At 37.2% G+C, this 19452-nt stretch overlaps 1 protein-coding gene across 1 annotated transcript in view; it reads right to left on the reverse strand.

Annotated features, from left to right (window-relative positions):
- Positions 1–1165: 1165 nt before the first annotated feature.
- Positions 1166–19452, reverse strand: part of LOC115212171 — an 81857-nt gene continuing 63570 nt past the window's right edge. Inside the window, exons 5-8 of the mRNA XM_029781010.2 lie at positions 13463–13577; positions 4967–5039; positions 4303–4380; positions 1166–1321 (exon numbers count right to left, since the gene is read on the reverse strand). Coding sequence (XP_029636870.1) covers positions 1184–1321; positions 4303–4380; positions 4967–5039; positions 13463–13577 — 404 coding nt within the window. The 3' untranslated portion in view covers positions 1166–1183. The remainder of the gene's footprint in view (positions 1322–4302; positions 4381–4966; positions 5040–13462; positions 13578–19452) is intronic.

The raw sequence follows: 19452 nt of genomic DNA on the forward strand, positions 1-19452 counted from the left end.
TGTGTTTTTTTTCTAATATTTTAGATATATATGTATATTATATATATCCTATATTATATATATATATATGGTATAAATATCAACACAATTATTTCTCCTATTTTTTTCCTCTTCTTCTTTCTTCCTTCTCCAAACTCACAGACACCCCCACACACACACCACTTGCACACACACACACACACACACTCTCTCTCTCTCTCTCTCACAATGATAAAAAGAAATATAATTTATGGTCTACCTCCCCGCCACCACACACTCAATAACACTATGAAATGGTCAAAACTGAAATTCTTTTCCCCCAAGATCTTAGATGCCCCTTGGAGTAAGCATGCTGTCCAGCAGAGCAAAAAAATTCTTTTCTTTTTCTTTCCTCTCCCTGCCCCTCTTTTTCTTTAGCACTCATTCCAAATACAAAAGCACACACACACGCGCGCACACACACACACACACACACACACACACATGCTCTCTCTCTCACTTTCTCCTCATCCATCACCCTCTTGTACTGTCTTATATTCCTCCCCACCACTACGAACTCAATACCACTATAAAATGGTCAAAACTTTTCACACAGGAACTTAGTTTGATTTGGAAACCCCACTAGAATGGGAGAAAGCGCTAATACATGATCTAAGTTATAAGATGTATAAAAACATGAAATATACAAATAAATATCTGTAAATATAAAACCATCCGATTTTCTGAGTACCTCATTTCTTCTAATATAAAATACCTGTACATCATCTCCAACCCTTCCAATATATATATATATTTATGTATATGTATAGATATTGATATATACATATACATATATGATGGACTCTCCTGAAATATATATATATATTTCTCCCTCCATCAAATTGACATTGCCTGAACAGGTGCATTGTGTAAAACTTGTCAGGTGTCAAAGTGATTGCAGAGCAGTGTGAGATTAAATTATCTAGAAATAAACATAGTAAAGACAAAATAACAGAAATATCTAAAATAACAAATTCTTACATTATTTGAAGAATGTGACAAATTCCAGTGAACTTCATATAGATTTCAAACAGAAATAAAACCACAATTTTATTTTATCTTCCCACTAGTTTATAACTGGTATTTACTTTTTAAATCAGAAATATGAAAGAGTTAATTCCATAAAGTATATTGATTTCTTCTAATGTGAAAGAAAGTCTTCAACTTACGGTGAAAACATAACGACGTGGTCAAAACTTGAGAAATAATTTTCCACTTCTTCAGTGAGAATTTTCAGCGTGTGAGTACCATTGATATAAATTTTGCCCGTTTGATCTTCCAGATAATGTTTATCAGCATTACCCTGGAAAAGAAGACATACTCAAATGTAAAAATTGTTTTTTAAGGGGGCATCTCCTTTGTATGTATGAATGTATGTATGTATGTATATATGTATATATGTATGTATGTATGTCAGGTCACTTTCGAGTGCTGCTGGTAACATGTAACCCAGTACAACCTGTTGCATGGTCGGGTCGTCAGCGACTAAACCGGCAACCCCACCAAGCTTGCTTGGTGCGGGATGTAAAACAAAACCCGCCAAAGGGTGGAGGACCTCTTAAGAGTCAACGGCCATCCAATAAATGTTAGCACAGGTACGCAGAAATTCCGGGATGGTGTCTGGCGTGCTGAAAGACCACTGGGAGTGAAGTGCCCCTCAGCTTTTGTTAAAGCAGGTCTCTAGGAGAAGGTCACTCTGATATAAAAACAGATATACAGGGAATGGCGTGGACATTTTGGGGATCTTTGGTTTGTGCTAGAGATCACGGCGCTCCCACATCCCTGAGCCTGCGATCATATTGGCACCAGACATCTTGCTCTGGCGTGTCTCTGGATAATGTCAATAAAGTGGAGAGGGTCTATGAGGTGTTGTGCAAGACTTATTGGACCTAAAACTCTGCACAGGCATTGCCGACCTCTGCTCGATATGTGCATTTTTTTTAGTATATATTTATCTTATTTTTAGTATATATTCTCTTCATTTTTAGTATATATTTTAATTTTTTTATTCAGAAGTCCTGCGGCAATGGGAAGGTGGTGAAGCATGCAGACCTGATGGGTTGGAAGCATGTAGTCAGAATATGGATCTTGTCCAGGTATTCATTGATTTAACAAAGGTCTTTGATACTGTAAATGATATCACAAAATTCCAATTTATTTGGAATATCCTTTTGTATGTGAATGTCTGTAGCTCAGTATACATGCATGTGTGCATATGTGGATGCACATGTATACATTCACATGCATTTTGGTTTTGTAACACATAGCAAGTTTTATATTGTATTTTGGGGCAAAGCGGGCCACCAAACTCATGACTTGACTGAATCACACAATTATGATCAAGAAACAAACTATGACACTTGTCCAACAACAGATCCTTTATAACCCTGGCATAACTTATTTAGGAGAATAAATTCATATCAAAACTGAGAGTAGCTGTATCAAAGATGAAAAAGGGTGCATAATTACCAAGGAATTAAATTAGTATAACAACAATAACCACAATATTATAATTATTACCATTTTAGTTTGGCTCAGGTTCGGCCTTATTTCTTGTAGGATTAATGTGGGTTGCAGGTTACTACCTGTAACCTTAGGTATCCACAAATTTTCAGCAGTCTTTCAAGTGCTTAGAACCCTCCTGATAATCCTTGCTGTCCCTAAGAGACAAACTTTCCGTAGGCATTCTATTTCAATCTCAGGCATTCCATTTCAATCTCCTTCAGCCATTTGTCTATATCTTTGCTTACTGTTTCCAATGCACCAATTATTATAGGCATGACCTTTACTGTTCTCATGCACCAAATTCTTCCTATTTCAGTTTTTAATGGTTTGTATTTATCTTGTTTTTCTTCTTTCTTTACAGTCCTGGAATCAAACGGGCACGATAGGTCAATTAATAGTGTTCACTGCACTACTGAGTGCAGCTCTGTGTGCTGTGGGTATGTACTGTGGTTTGTTTTAGTGTTGTCTTTTTCACTGTATTGAAAGTGCTTTACGAAGGATGTGTGCAGTGCCTAGTAGTGGTATTTTCTGTACATCATATATATTCATAAGAGTGGTGCTATTTTCTGTATATTATTATTATTATGATATGTTTGGTTTTTGCTTTCTATTTGTACAAGTTAATTCCAAGTCTCACCCAAAGACCTCAAGAGACAACTAGTTAGAAGTTCGAGTTGGTGTTATGACTAGGGTGCCATTTCCTCCATATTTGGATTTCCTGGTATCTGGGATAGGTAGCAATCAGCCCCTTTTGCTATCATTGCTGGAGAACTTATGACAACATGTATTGTTTTAGTCTTGAGGTTCCACATTCTACCAATTTCTGCTTCACGATCTTTATACTTGCTCAGGTTTTGGTAGATCTTGACAGGTACATTTAGGGTTAGGGTTAGGGTTAGGGTTAGATCGATTAGGACAGTTACATTAATGAGGAGGCATAATTTTTGTCTGTAATCCTTCAATATAATGTCTTGTCTATTTGCATGGTTTGGATGGTCTGCCCTACAAGCTTTACTTTTATATGCCAAACTTGTTTGGCAGTACCTTAGCAGATATCTATAGTGACTGGTAGCAGAATAAGAGAATTCCTAGTTTTGTGAGTTATGGAGTAGTGACACTCCTGAGAAAGGACCCTAACAAGGGGGAAATCAAATAGAAAATTTTAGGTCTCTGATGCTGCTGAACACAGACTTTGACATTTTGGCTGAGTTGTTAGTAAAGAGGTTTCCATGAGCAGTTTATAAAGCACATGTGGATTTCTGGAAGGATGTCAACTATTTTGCAACAACTCTACAGCCAAGACAGACTAGTATGAGCACCAGTTCTTCACTTTTCAGCATTGTCATTGAATGTTTTATCACCTACTAGTGACAGCACATGATGGTAGCTGTTCAGCATAAACCCACAAGTCAGCACTACTCAGGCACTGGGCAAGTATATACAAGATGGTTTCATTGCAATGCAGGCATTCTAGGCAAACCCATCTGTTAGTATTTCTCTACTTTTAGAGTTTATCTTGAACTGGCAATGTTCTCCAGTAGCACTGCTTGATCCAGGACTGCAACTCTCTTAAAGAGACAATTTGTGGAAATGAAAAGTGGTGATTATACCTGTTCATCATTGATGAACTGCTGGAGATATTGCAGCCTCAGCATGTAACTGTGAATCATCAGACATGGCATGCCCAGTCCCCCACTAATTGAGTGATGATAGCAAATAGTGCATCTGACCAGTGGAATGTGTTCCTAACCTAAAGTAAAAAAAAATGTTGATACTTACTTGAAGCGCGACAATACCCATCAGCTTGACAGAAAAACTAACATCCTTGTCTTGTATATTTCTGTACAAATTGTCAATCTAAGAAAATAAATTTATGACTTTAATTGGTGTAACATATATTTAAAAATACACAAAAAATTGAAAACTAACATCTCTACCTCCACTCTCACTTCTCCCCATCTTCTTCACATCACTCTTCCACTCTCACATATCTCTCTCCACTCTCACATATTCTCCTTCACTCTCACATCTTCCCTCCACTCTCGCATTACCCGTCCATTTTCACCTCTCTTCCTTCACTCTCTTGTGTCTCCTTCCACTCTCACAACTCTGCTTTCACTCACGTCTCCCCATCATCCTCTCATCACCCTTCCACTCTTGCGTATCTCCCTCCACTTTCACATCTATACCACTACTCTCACGTCTCCCCCTCCACTGTCATATCTCCACCTTCACTTCTCTATCTGCAACTTTACATCTTACTCTTATCTTTCTTTATACCTATACTGATCATACAATAAATATAATTAAATATATTATATCTTATTGCCATAAATCTATTTGCTAAATGATTATATACATTATCACAAATATCCACCACTTTCTGTCTTTATTTCATTTTACATTAATAAGACATTGAAGAAAACAAATTGTTGAAACTGACCCCTTTAAAGACATGAGCAATATATATCTGCATTTCCTTAAGTCCTTCATCAAAAGTTTTGTTTTCAACCCATCTGTTTAAGAAAAGACAACCATTAAAATAAAAATAGAATTCATTCAAGTTAGCATGCTCCACATATTTCAAACAGGCAATTTGATTCATTTATTCCATCTTACATTTAACCCTTTTGATACTAACCCAGCTGAACCTCATCAGGTTCTATGATACAAACTTTCCATTGTAATGTGATCTAAATTTAGACCTTCCATCAAAATTTCACATTAGTTAAATAATGTCCCAAACACCACCTACTAGTGACATCACATGATGGTAGCTGTTCAGCATAAACCCACAAGTCAGCACTACTCAGGCACTGGGCAAGTATATACAGGATGGTTTCATTGCAATTATTTTATTAATTATTTTGTTATTTCAAAATTAAATGTAAGCAAAGGTAGTCTGTTTCAACAGAAATATGACAACAAAATGGTTAAATAGACCTTTAGTTTACCATTCACAAGAATTTTAATAATTCTTGCCACTAGTGAATTGATTTAAACTTGTTTAAATGGTAAATTTAAGACTTTAACTTACATAATAAGAAATAACATTGGTGGTGGTGGTGGGAAGCCTTTTAAAATATGATAGCATTTTAGCAATAAAAGAGAATCAAAACATAAAAAATGATTATTTAAAAATTGTATTTAATGTGAGGAAGAACAGAGGTGCCTATAGTCCTTATAGGTAGCATCAAATAGGCAAATGTCAAAGTAGTTAATGTATTTGAAAGACATCATAGTTGAATCCTTGAGGTACATTGAAGGGTGAAAAGGAATTCCATCAACAAATCCTATGTTGAAACTCAAACACTGGAAACTTGGAAAATGACATAAGCTATTTTGTGGAAGTGACAATTTAACCATATTGGTCATGTACAACAGAGTGTAAGTGTCTTAAGAGAAAAAATTGGGTATAAGAAGCATAAGATATTTGCCTCTTCTCAAGAGAGAAGACTGCATTAATATGATCATGTGATGGATATGGACAAGGACAGCTGTGTAAAGAAGTACTGATCTCTAATTGTGGAGGAAACCTGTGGAAGAGATAGACTCAGGAAGATGTGGGATGAGGTGGTAAAATATGATCTTCAGATTTTGAGTCTCATGGAGGCGATGACAAGTGACTGAGATTTTTAGCAATTTGCTTTGCTTGAAAAGACATGTCAAGCCAAGTGAAATTGTTAGTCATGGCCAGTGCCAGTGACATGTGAAAGGCACCCATGCTGGTGATATGCAAGAGGCCCCTATGCTAGTGGCACATAAAAGACATCCATTACACTGTGGAATGGTTGGCATTAGTAAGGGATTGGAGTCTGGTGCAGCTCTCTTGCTTTCCAGCTCCAGTCAAACCATCTTACCTATGCCAGCATGGAAAATGGATACTAAATGATGATGATGATGATGATTTTATACAATGAAAATCTTTAACTATTACACTCACTATTTCATTTACACCATATTATTCAAAAATTGTTGTACCTATGTAAATGCAAATGCTCCTAGTAATAAAAGAAAAATTGAAAATTTATACAAGTGTGTGGGCTTTATCACCTTCACACATAGCCTACCTAAATTTTTATGCTACCAACAACAAATTTATGACAGACCCACTACATTAATAATCACCCCTAAATTACAATTGGAAGATGAGAAGAATGTGGCCACACTTAATCTTCAAAACCCTCTGTGTAAATTCTGTTTAAGAAAATGCCTCATTGGCCCCAGATAAATTATCCTTAAGAAGTATTTATTTCATTTTAAAATATATTTTAGAACAAAGCTAAAAAGCTAATTTAAAAAAAAATATAAAATTAAGTTGCATGTTCTATGATGTATTAAATAATATACTTCTGATTCAGGTATGTGAGGTATAAGTTTTAATCAGAAATATCTATCAATGGGTTGCTACTTCTCCATACTAAATAATGTTCTGAATTTGTCAGTCTCTCAGAAAAGATAAAGATGATTTAACTCCTGCAGTTCTACATTAAAGTTGTGTGAATTGTTCAATTATAAACATACTGGTAAATGTTTTTTTTTACTTTGACTTTATAAAGCAGCACTTTATGAATCACAGTTAAATGAATTATAATAATCCTGTTTACAATGGGCACAAGGCTTGAAATTTTCTGGGGAAAGGGTTAGGTGATTACATCGAACCCAGTGCTCAATTAGTACTTAATTTATCAACCTCGAAAGGATGAAAGGCAAAGTTGAACTTGGTGGAATTTGAACTCAGAGCATAAAAGCAGACGTAATGCTGCAAAGCATTTTGGTCAGTATGCCAATGGTTCTGCCAGCTCACCACCTTAGTTGAATGAGTAATAATTATTGCAAGTTTTTACACTAGTAATTTCAACTTTAATTAATTAATAATCTTAAAACAACAACACATCTTAGACATTTAATTGGACCATAATTTACTCATAAACAAGTACAATGGCTGACATATGTAGAAGCAGTGCTGTGCTTGTTAGTTTTCCTGAAGTTCTTCTGTGAGCCAGGAGAAGGCATTAGAAAATGACTCCATTATAACAGGTATGTTTTACAGGATCTCAATTTGCTGAGAACTAAGTAACTGCTTACTGATTGTTCTAAGTGTAAATGATTAAAAATAAATCAAAGTAGATTTGTTATAAAGTAGCATCATTGTATTTTTCTTTCTGGTATACCAAATTTTGACAGTTGGTGAGACATCACTAAGTGTGTGGGCTTAGCCGCGTGGTTACTTCGCTCACTCTGAACTCTCATCGAAGCAGTCCGTCTTATTGGAAATCCCCTGTGAAACAGCACTAGTGCAATGAACAATACCAGTTTGAAGAAAAATATGATAAGACTGAAGATAGAAAATACAGTGAAATGTTTAACATAGACAGCACCAAAATTGCTTTGATCTACAGAAAGAATTGTAATAATAGTTTGGAAATATTTGCAGCTCTTACATGGTTGCTTTAATAAGTTTCTGACATTATAGTAAAGACTTGCTTAAGTGACCTGCTCTACGTGCGGGTGAGGTTGTGGTTGTTACTTTCTGTTTCTTACCGCCACATTCTCCCTCTATGTTTCTCTATCCTTTCTCATTTTCCCACTCTCTTACTCTTCCTTTTGGACTTTCCCCCGCTTTCTCTTACTATTTATCTTTCTCTATCTATCTCTCTGCCATTTATATAAAAAAAAAAAAGATTTCCGTGTTTAAATTACAAATCCGCTTCCACTTTACCATGTTGAAAATTTGATTGAAATCAGGCAAAAGGTGTCTGATCTCACCACCAAGCGTCCCCCAAAATCAATAAAATCCCAGTTTTCACACCAAAGCAGCCACTGTAGCGTCACAAAACGTCTCCCAATCAATTTCTCTCCTCAAGTTACCCCCTCCTGTAAATTTGAATCCCTTTCCAACCCCATTTAGACCCCTTTTTATAATAAAATCCAATTTGTATCAACGTTCGCCTTCTTCATTTTATAGATAGGATTAGATGCCAATCGCGCCAATCTGGAGGAGCTTAGAGCCTCCTTGAATCTTCTCACCATAGCAACGCATCTTTCCAGATGGCGAGTTTTAACCTACTCAACCCTCTGCCTCATCACGCCTTCTATGCTTGTGTCAATTTTCAGCTCGATCTGACCACTGGTGTGGCCGCCAACCTCTGGCGTAGCAAAACATGCACACAATTTTGACCCAAAGCCTCTTTTATATATATAGACTAGCTTAAGGTGATCCGCTCTACGTGTGGGTAAGAGTGTGGTTGTTACTTTCTGTTGCTTCCTTTCTGTTTTTTATCACCACAATCTTCCTCTTTGTTTCTCTCTCCTTTCTCTCTCACTTTCCCACTGTGTTACTCTTCCTTTCTCTCAGACTCTCCCTCGCTTTCTCTTACTCTCTATCTTCTCTATCTCTCTCCCATTTATAAACAACAAAAGGTCTTGAGTAAGTTGAGAAAGAAATATTTTGAAAGATCAATCATAAATAACAGGCAGTGACAACGGAAAGGTCTGCTCCAAGACAGACAGCAAAACACTAACATTTAAAAGAGACAGACGAACTTGCGAGCTGAATAAAAAAAAAAAAATATTGGAAACCAAAGTTTGAAGGGATAGAATCTGAAGATAGTAGGCTCACCATGGCTGGCATTTCTTAACGACGGACAGCAACGTAGTGGCAGTTGAACGGCTGGAGTAAAATTTTGAACTTGATATAAAAGAAAATTCCTAAACAACTGCTCCTGTAAATTTTAATCCCATTCCAGCCCCATTTAGACCCCTTTTCACATTTTGGTTAATATAACCCGACTTCATTCTGGTCTACTCGAGCCACATTTTATAAGATGAGGAATTTTGTCCTAGAGGTCACGCCTTTCATTTGAGGATAAAAATAGTTGCCATGCAAACTCACCAGCACTTTTAATATAGGTGTGCATATTTTCAGCTCAAGCAACCACATAATGCACACATTATATATATATATATATACTTTATTTTAAGCAGCAGAAAATTCAACAAAATCTGTTACTCTGAGTTTCTCGTTGCCGTTCATCAGACAGTTTTTGCTAGAATGGAACTGATATATCAATTCAAACTATACTCTTACAAACGCTACACCTTTAAAAAGAAATGGACTTGTTTGATTGGCCCTTTAGAAAAAAACGGTCAATCTTCGAGCGATAAACAAAAAGGTCAAAAATATATGTATATATATATATATAAAAAACTTATAAAAATTATAAAATCCGAGGAAAAAACCTATTGACGTTAATGAAGACAGTGCAAATTAATGCATAGAAATTAAACCTGTTATAAATACTGCAATACATATTTATATTAAAATCTACATATATATATCAACATACACAAAAGGATGCGCGTAAACGCCATACATACATATACAGACGTATGAATATAAATCTAAATATACACATAAAAGCATGTGTACATATATTCACGCAAACCGTCTCGCACGCAAGCTAAAATTCATCTATGTAGCAATTCTCATATACTGAGCAAGGAGGGGGAACAAAAGAAAGGGAGAGAGAGAAAAAGGAACGAAGGAGGGGTGGGGAAAAACGAAATAAGAAAAAATTATGTATACAAGCAGTGTAACGGTATTATTGGCATATATAGAGACCAGTATACATACACAAGTTTGAATGGATACATATACATACAATCGTGTATATGTGTGCTTAAGCACAAACATACTTTCACTTACACATATACAGATACGCATGCTTACAAATACATATGCTTTGCTATGCACATACTTATATAAACATTCTAATTTTGACAACATTGCTTTTTTAAAAAAACATTGCTTTTAAAAAATGGGTGCATTAATAAAAATATATACGAAAGACATATAAAATAAAATATAACATCCTATTTTGGGTCATTTATAAATAATCAAGGTAATATAAATAATCAAGGTAATCCTATGCAATACAATAACATGAAAACAAAGTTTGTAGGTTTTTCCTAATATATATGTAGAAACATAAGACTTTGCTATACGGATTAAGATCCGCATAGCTTGGAAACAAAAACAAAATCCATCGTAGCGCTCATCGTTCAAGAGTCAGAATCAAAATCAAAAATACAAAATATATACTCTATCCATATGGTATATTTATATTCGACATTTTAAATTTAGCCGCATGCCTACATAAGTTCATTAGCTCACTTCTTTGATTCAAAGAATTATTGTCTTTGAATAAGATGTACATTTTTTCTAATAGACAAAGCTTGCACTTATAAGACAATAATTCTTTGAATCAAAGAAGTGAGCTAATGAACTTATGTAGGCATGCGGCTAAATTTAAAATGTCGAATATAAATATACCATATGGATAGAGTATATATTTTGTATTTTTGATTTTGATTTTGACTCTTGAACGATGAGCGCTACGATGGATTTTGTTTTTGTTTCCAAGCTATGCGGATCTTAATCCGTATAGCAAAGTCTTATGTTTCTACATATATATTAGGAAAAACCTACAAACTTTGTTTTCATGTTATTGTATTGCATAGGATTACCTTGATTATTTATATTACCTTGATTATTTATAAATGACCCAAAATAGGATGTTATATTTTATTTTATATGTCTTTCGTATATATTTTTATTAATGCACCATTTTTTAAAAGCAATGTTTTTTTAAAAAAGCAATGTTGTCAAAATTAGAATGTTTATATAAGTATGTGCATAGCAAAGCATATGTATTTGTAAGCATGCGTATCAGTGTATGTGTAAGTGAAAGTATGTTTGTGCTTAAGCACACATATACACGATTGTATGTATATGTATCCATTCAAACTTGTGTATGTATACTGGTCTCTATATATGCCAATAATACCGTTACACTGCTTGTATACATAATTTTTTTCTTATTTCGTTTTTTCCCCACCCCTCCTTCGTTCCTTTTTCTCTCTCTCCCTTTCTTTCGTTCCCCCTCCTTGCTCAGTATATGAGAATTGCTACATAGATGAATTTTAGCTTGCGTGCGAGACGGTTTGCGTGAATATATGTACACATGCTTTTATGTGTATAATTAGATTTATATTCATACGTCTGTATATGTATGTATGGCGTTTACGCGCATCCTTTTGTGTATATTGATATATATATGTAGATTTTAATATAAATATGTATTGCAGTATTTATAACAGGTTTAATTTCTATGCATTAATTTGCACTGTCTTCATTAACGTCAATAGGTTTTTTCCTCGGATTTTATAATTTTTATAAGTTTTTTATATATATATATATACATATATTTTTGACCTTTTTGTTTATCGCTCGAAGATTGACCGCTTTTTTCTAAAGGGCCAATCAAACAAGTCCATTTCTTTTTAAAGGTGTAGCGTTTGTAAGAGTATAGTTTGAATTGATATATCAGTTCCATTCTAGCAAAAACTGTCTGATGAACGGCAACGAGAAACTCAGAGTAACAGATTTTGTTGAATTTTCTGCTGCTTTAAATAAAGCATATTACTCTACCACTGGTATTTGAGTACTCTTTTTTCCACCTTGTTTCACATTTATGTGTTTACTCCGGTATATATATATATATGCATTAAATATATATGTGTACATATATCCGCATTATATATAAATGTGTGTGTGTACGCATTATATATACAAATGTATACAAATTATATATATATATATATATATATATATATATATACAAATAGAGATATATACACTTCGTATATATACATTATATATACATATTTATATATAGAACACACACATATATAAATTAACCCAATAAATATCTGATTCATAATATTTGTTCTCATGATTGTGTGGTGGTGGTGGCGATAATAATTCTCTCTATGAATGCAGACAGACGTAGAGAGAGAGAGGATGTGGAAGAAAGAGTGAAGACGGCGGGGGAAAGATAGTAGACACTGTCAAACGTCGTTATAGAGAGAAAGTGAAGGGAAGGGAGGAAAGAGTGAGACATGGAGGAAGACAGGCAGATAAGAAAATGAAAGAAACGAGAAAAACTTGTCAAAGTGTGGGGTTTTTGCCCAAGTAACCACAGCGTTTGAGATAGGGATTTCTAACCTAGCCCACTCACATCCTCACCTCATTTTACATGTCCTTGTAAATTTTGGAGTGAATCCGACGGGATCTAGTGCCCTTTAACCCATTCCAATGCCAAAACCAGACAAACTTTTCGCATTTCTATTTGCCAACATAACATGGCAGTTCTGGTTTAGGAAGAATATTGCTGTAACTTAGTCCCAGGAGACATTGTCTCCAGCTGGCTATACGACACAATCTGTGTCCTTATATTTTCAAACAAGGGAATCTAGCACCCCAGCTCAGCTCAAAACAATATCAGTGTATCGTGATTTCTGGCTTATTTCTTTTCATCAGCACAGAATAATTGTTCGGCTAGAAGCAGAGTTGCCACATTCCTGTTCGAAATATATAGTTTTCAAAGTGACAACTAGTCACTGATTTATAAATGAGAAAATTGCTATTTTTAAATCTCACAACATGAGTATTGCGATACATAGATACTGTTTTGAGCTGAGCGGGGGTGCTAGATCCCCTTGTTTGAAAATTTATGACTGCACTGATATACGACACAGATCATGTTTTAGAGCCAGCTGGAGACGATGTCTCTTGGGGCTAAATTACAGCAACATTTATCCTAAACTAGGACTGCCCTGTTATGTTGGCAAGCAATCTTTACTACAAAGTACTGTTGCTGAATATCTCATGTTGTGAGATTTAAAAATAGTAATTTTCTCATTTCTGACATTACTTCAAAAAACCTGAACACAAACTATAAAGAATGTATTCTGTAAATATCTAAATGTTTTTTTTATATAGATGAGGTTTTTTTTTTATTTCTATATTCTTTAATGAACTTATATTTATTTGGCGTTATTTGTAATAAGCTAAAGAATTCATTTACCAACTTACTTTCTTTCATCCACAAGTGCCAAAACTTCAATTGTATGCATTTTATGAGTTGACTGTGATGCACGTTTGATACGAGGAGCAGAATTTTGTAATTCGTTTAAATTTAATGCATCATCTGTAATTAATTTTAAAAAACAAAACAAAACATTATACTCATACAAAGGTAATCAAATACTGAATGCACACACACATACACACATACACACACACACATCACAACATAGTATAAATTAGAAACTGGGTTATACTTCTAAAGCAAACCAATTGATTGTGGGGATTGTGGTAATATGGTGATGAGGGTTTATAATGAATAGTAAAAATATTTATTGATAAAAACTGAAACAGATATCATGAGATATCATACTATTAGAATAAAACAAAAGCATTGTGCATGTGGTGAAAATAAGTAGATAGCTTTTGTAGCATTGGTGGAATGCATCCATGTTCTCTGAGATATGCAGTACAAATAATGTCATAGCAGATAACAGTTAACTTTTGGCTGCTATTTGGACCCTGTTGTGTCCACTACTCTGATTGGTTGGCATTGGCGCAGTTTGTCTCTTGACTTATTTCGCGCCAATGTGTAAACCAACCAATCAGAACCTTCCAATAAGATCATGTGAGACAGCTTATTCACAATCCAATTTGAGCCTCCCTTTTGCTTTAAGAGGCGTAAGCAATTCACTATATCTCATCTTTGATCTCCGGCCATTGATCATACCACCACAGAGCAGCCAGTTCCAGTGACCCAGCCATGTTCCTGCTCCAGCCAGCGACGATGCCAACATACACCATCAAGCAGGACGTTTTCCACCATCGTCGCCTTCATCTCAACATCACCGTTCTCTACTGTCGCCATCACCACCATTGACTTCAACGATACCTACACAGCACTTGCTCAGGTTTAGCTTACACACTGTTTGTGTATATTCACCAGTCCAGCACTACCTGCGAGATCTTCTGTACCAATGTAACCTGGTAATGGATTGAAGCACCAACTTCTACATGTGTAGTAACCGCTCTTCTCTTTGCCACCAACTTCATTGACACAAAACCACTGCTATTGTGTACCCGTACGAACTGGTAATTTATCTCCATCTTGTGTCTGGACATTCTTTCTTTGCTCTGTATTGTTATTTCATTCTTATAACACACACAAACACACAGACACAAACACTTGTTGCACGCACCATTGTTGTACTTACAACGGACACACAGACACATGTGTTGCACGCACTCTGACACTCCACTCTGCTAGCACCCATACACACTCTTATTGTACACATCCTGTAAATAAAGTCTTACTCTCTCTCAAACAGTAGAACGGTTGTGTTTTTGGGGATCACACTGCCTTGTAATTTGGAATATTTCATGCTCCTCTTCCTTGCAGAATACAATATCATTTCTAAATTTCAGCTCCTATCATAGCAAAGTATACCTGATGTTTTCCTTTGCATTGAGCTTCTTTATATTCTTCAACCTTATTCCAGACCTTTTGAAGTTCTTATAGTTCTACCCACAACATTTTAACCATCAAATTGCTAGGTGGGGTTCTGCTCTTCTACAGAATATGCTATTTTGTTTTATAGTTTTCTTGCTACCCTTGTCTTTTGTATGAACTTTGTGGTAGTGGTATTAGTAAATATGTTATTAACATTAGCTTTGATCTTAGATAGAATGAAGTACTGTTTGTATTTCTGTTTATATTTCTGATCTTATCATGTCCCCATGTTAAAGTTATTAGCTGTTATTTTTATACTGAGTTGTACATTTGGTGTTCTTGTTTGCTTGGCTCCATTTCAGCTACGTACAAAATCAGTTTGTTCCCCAGTCCGCCTGACAGATATTTATGACAACTTGTTTGACTTCATGAAGTTTGTGAGCTGCAAATAGGTAATTCACATGGATTTGGAAGATAACTGGAGGTTTCTATGGCACAACCTGCTGAGAGCCACTGACCAGATCTGTGGCTGGTGCAAAGTCCCCACTCGACCCAAGGTAACGTGGTGGTGGAACAATGTGGTTGACAGGGCTATTAGACAAAAGAAACAGGCTTGGAAGGACTGGAAGAATGGAGGTAGCAGGGAACTGTATCAGACTGCCAGAAGGGAAGCTAGGAGACAGGTTTATTTAGCCAGAGGGGAAGCAGATAAGAAAAAATTTGCCAATGTTCTGTGCCATGAGGACCAAAGACTTGAGGTATTTCGTGTTGCAGTGTGAGAGAGAATCGTGATGTGGTAGGAGAGAAATGTGTTCGCATGGATGATGGTTCACTTGCGCTAAATGAGGATGCAAAGAGAGAGGCTTGGAGATGACACTATGAAAGTTTGCTGAATAAAGAAAATGAATGGGATATAGAGAGTCTGCCGAATGTCGACCCAACAGAGGGACCAGCTATCCGAGTTGACAGTTCTTTGGTAGTTAAGGCAATTAGAAGCATGAAGACAGGGAAAGCCCCAGGCCCATCAGGAATTACTGCAGGGATGATCAAAATATCTGGCAGTGTTGGCTATAGCCTAGTCACCTGTATAGTTAACCAGGTGATGCATGAAGGAGTCATACCCAATGACTGGTGTAGCAGCATAATAGTCAACTACTGCAAAAGTAAAGGTGACGCCCTAGATACAAATAATTACAGAGGTATCAAGCTGTTGGATCAGGTAATGAAGGTTACGGAGAGGGTCATAGCCCAATTGATTAGGGAGAGAGTCAACTTGGATGAGATGCAGTTTGGTTTCATGCCAGGGAAAAGCACCACTGATGCCATATTTCTGGTGAGACAGCTGCAGGAGAAATACCTAGCCAAAGATAAGCCCCAGGACCATGGAGAAAGCCTTTGACAGGGTCCATTAATCCCTTATCTGGTGGTCAATGAGGAAACTAGGGATAGATGAATGGCTAGTGAGAGCTGTGCAAGCCATGTACAGGGATGCTCTAAGTAAGATAAGGGTTGGCAACGTGTACACTGAAGAATTCAAGGTAGAGGTTGTGGTCCACCAAGGTTCAGTCCTCAGCCCCCTCCTATTTATCATAGTCCTCCAGGCAATTACGAAGGAATTCAAGACAGAATGCCCCTGGGAGCTCCTCTATGCTGATGACCTTGCTCTAATCGCTGAGTCACTATCAGAACTGGAGGAGAAGTTTCAGGTGTGGAAGGAAGGATTAGAATTGAAGGGCATTAGAGTCAACCTAGCTAAAACAAAAGTCCTAATAAGTAGGAAGGTAGACAAACCACAAACGCCTGCTCGATCTGTAGAAAAGGCATAGGTAGAAACTCTATAAGATGTACCCAGTGTAAGCTATGGACACATAAGAGATGCAGCAATGTCAAAGGAAGGCTAACTGGGAAGATAGTTTTTGTATGTGGCAGATGCTCAGGAGCAATAAACACTGAAAATCTGCTGAAAACAACTTCTGTCACTTTCCAGGGGGAAAAACTAGAAGTAGTTGATAGCTTCCGTTACCTAGGTGACCAAGTCAGTAGCAGGGGTGGGTGTGCTGAAAGTGTAACTGCTGGAATAAGAATAGCCTGGGCAAAGTTCAGGGAGCTCTTACCTCTGCTGGTGACTAAAGGCCTCTCGCTCAGAGTAAAAGGCAGACTGTATGATGCATGTGTACGAACAGCCATGCTACATGGCAGTGAAACATGGGCCGTGACTGCTGAGGACATGCGTAAGCTCATGAGGAATGAAGCCAGTATGATCCGATGGATGTGTAATATCAGTGTACATACTCGACAAAGTGTAAGTACCTTGAGAGAAAAGTTGGACCTAAGAAGCATCAGCTGTGGTGTGCAAGAGAGACGATTGCGCTGGTATGGTCATGTGGCAAGAATGGATGAAGATAGGTGTGTGAAAAAAGTGCCAATCTCTAGCAGTTGAGGGAACCCATGGAAGAGGTAGACCCAAGAAAACCCGGGACGAGGTGGTGAAGCACGACCTTCGAACTTTAAGCCTCACCAAGGCAATGACTAGTGACCAAGACCTTTGGAAATATGCTGTGCATGAGAAGACCCGGCAGGACAAGTGAGTCCATCCCGTGTCCCTTGCCAGGGATGTAGCCAGCCCACTTATGCATGCCTTTCCTTCCTTGGACACACGAAGACCTGTTGAAGCAAGCGAAGTTGAAATCGAATTCGAAATTGAACCAATCCTATGATTGGCACCTGGCAGTTGCCAGGGCCGCTGGACTGACTCCTATACAGGTGGCAAGTAAAGAAACACCGTTTTGACCCTGTGCTTGAGGAGATCCATTGAGTCAAAGACACCAACATCAAAGATCAATGGAAACTGCACGTAAAAAGCACCATCCAAACATGGTCGATGCCAGCGCCGCCTAGACTGGCTTCCATACCGGTGGCACGTAAAAAGCACCATCCAAATGTGGCTGATGCCAGCGCCGCCTAGACTGGCTTCCATACCGGTGGCACGTAAAAAGCACCATCCAAATGTGGCTGATGCCAGCGCCGCCTAGACTGGCTTCCATACCGGTGGCACGTAAAAAGCACCAATCCGATCGTGGCCGTTGCCAGCCTCGCCTGGCACCTGTGCCAGTGGCACGTAAAAAGCACCCACTACACTCTCGGAGTGGTTGGCATTAGGAAGGGCATCCAGCTGTAGAAACACTGCCAGATCAGACTGGAGCCTGGTGCAGCCTTCTGGCTTCCCAGATCCCCGGTCGAACCGTCCAACCCATGCTAGCATGGAGAACGGACATTAAATGATGATGATGAAGATTTCTTTATTTGTACGACCTTGTTCAGAGCTGTCTTCATGTATACCAGTGGTCTTTAGCTGAAGTTTCCTCATGTGTCTATTCAAATCATCATGTGACAGTATCATTATCAACAAGGCCTTATATACCTGGTTGATTTTTGCATCCAGCAATTGTTGTTGGAAGTCATAAGTAGAGAACATACGGTGTGTTTGGGCTAAATTTGAAAGCTTACATAAGAGGAAAAGAAAACATAATATCCCATCCAAAAATAAAAGTATTTTTAAAGAATCTAAAAATATAAACTAAGTTGTAGCTGGGAGATAATAATTTACTCAAAATAGCCACTCTCAGCTTTCACCATAGCCTCAAACTGTTCTCTAGAACCAGGCACATGCATTCCTCACTGTGTCCCTGTGAAGATCTTCATATACCTCTTTGATCTTGGCTACTAGCTCAGTCTTGGTGTTGCAGGCTGAGTAGTTGGTGTTTTTCTCAACTGTGCCCTACACATAGTAATGCATAGGATTATTGAGGGAATTAGGAAATATGAAATTGGGGCTGATGAAATCATAGAAATTCTCCAATAACCACTTCTGATTCTTTCTGGGGGTATGGCAAGGAGTCCAATGCTGTTGCTACACATATGGCCTTTCAGCAGTAGCCCTCTCTAGCTAAGGATTGACCACAGTCTCCAGGAGTTTCTAAAAGCTGTCTGAATTGAGCCTAAGACGCTATTTAAAGATGTGGTGATGAATTGCAGTGTGAGGATGCAGTTAGAATGCTTGTTGTGTCCTATTCATGCTGGCCATGGCTTTGTGGTCCCCATTGCAGCAGTCCGTGTCATGTCTGATAGCCTTTATAATATTCACAGAGCATTGTGCAGCAGTCATGTTATCGAGATTTTGATATCTGGTGAAAATCCTCATGATGCAGGTAACTATTTATTCCAATATATAGATGGCTTCTGGTCCTCCATGTCAGCTAACTTTTACTCAACTACAACTTTAAATATTTTTGTCCTCCAACACTGGTGACTGTTCACCAATACAGTAAGCTGTTTCTGAAGAAAAAGGAGATATAAAAAAATCATTAAATTTAGCCCTGTATATATTGTCATAATGTTTATTACTTGTCTGAATTTTATAAGATTCCATATAACCACAACTCTGTTGACAGTACATAACTAATATCAGTGTTGTTGCTGTCTAACCAAAAGAAAGTTTCTGTGGAGTGTCTGTTCAGGAATTTCCCCATATCTTATACACAATGTACGT

Source organism: Octopus sinensis, linkage group LG5 (assembly GCF_006345805.1).
Source record: "Octopus sinensis linkage group LG5, ASM634580v1, whole genome shotgun sequence".
NCBI classification, from domain to species: domain Eukaryota; kingdom Metazoa; phylum Mollusca; class Cephalopoda; order Octopoda; family Octopodidae; genus Octopus; species Octopus sinensis.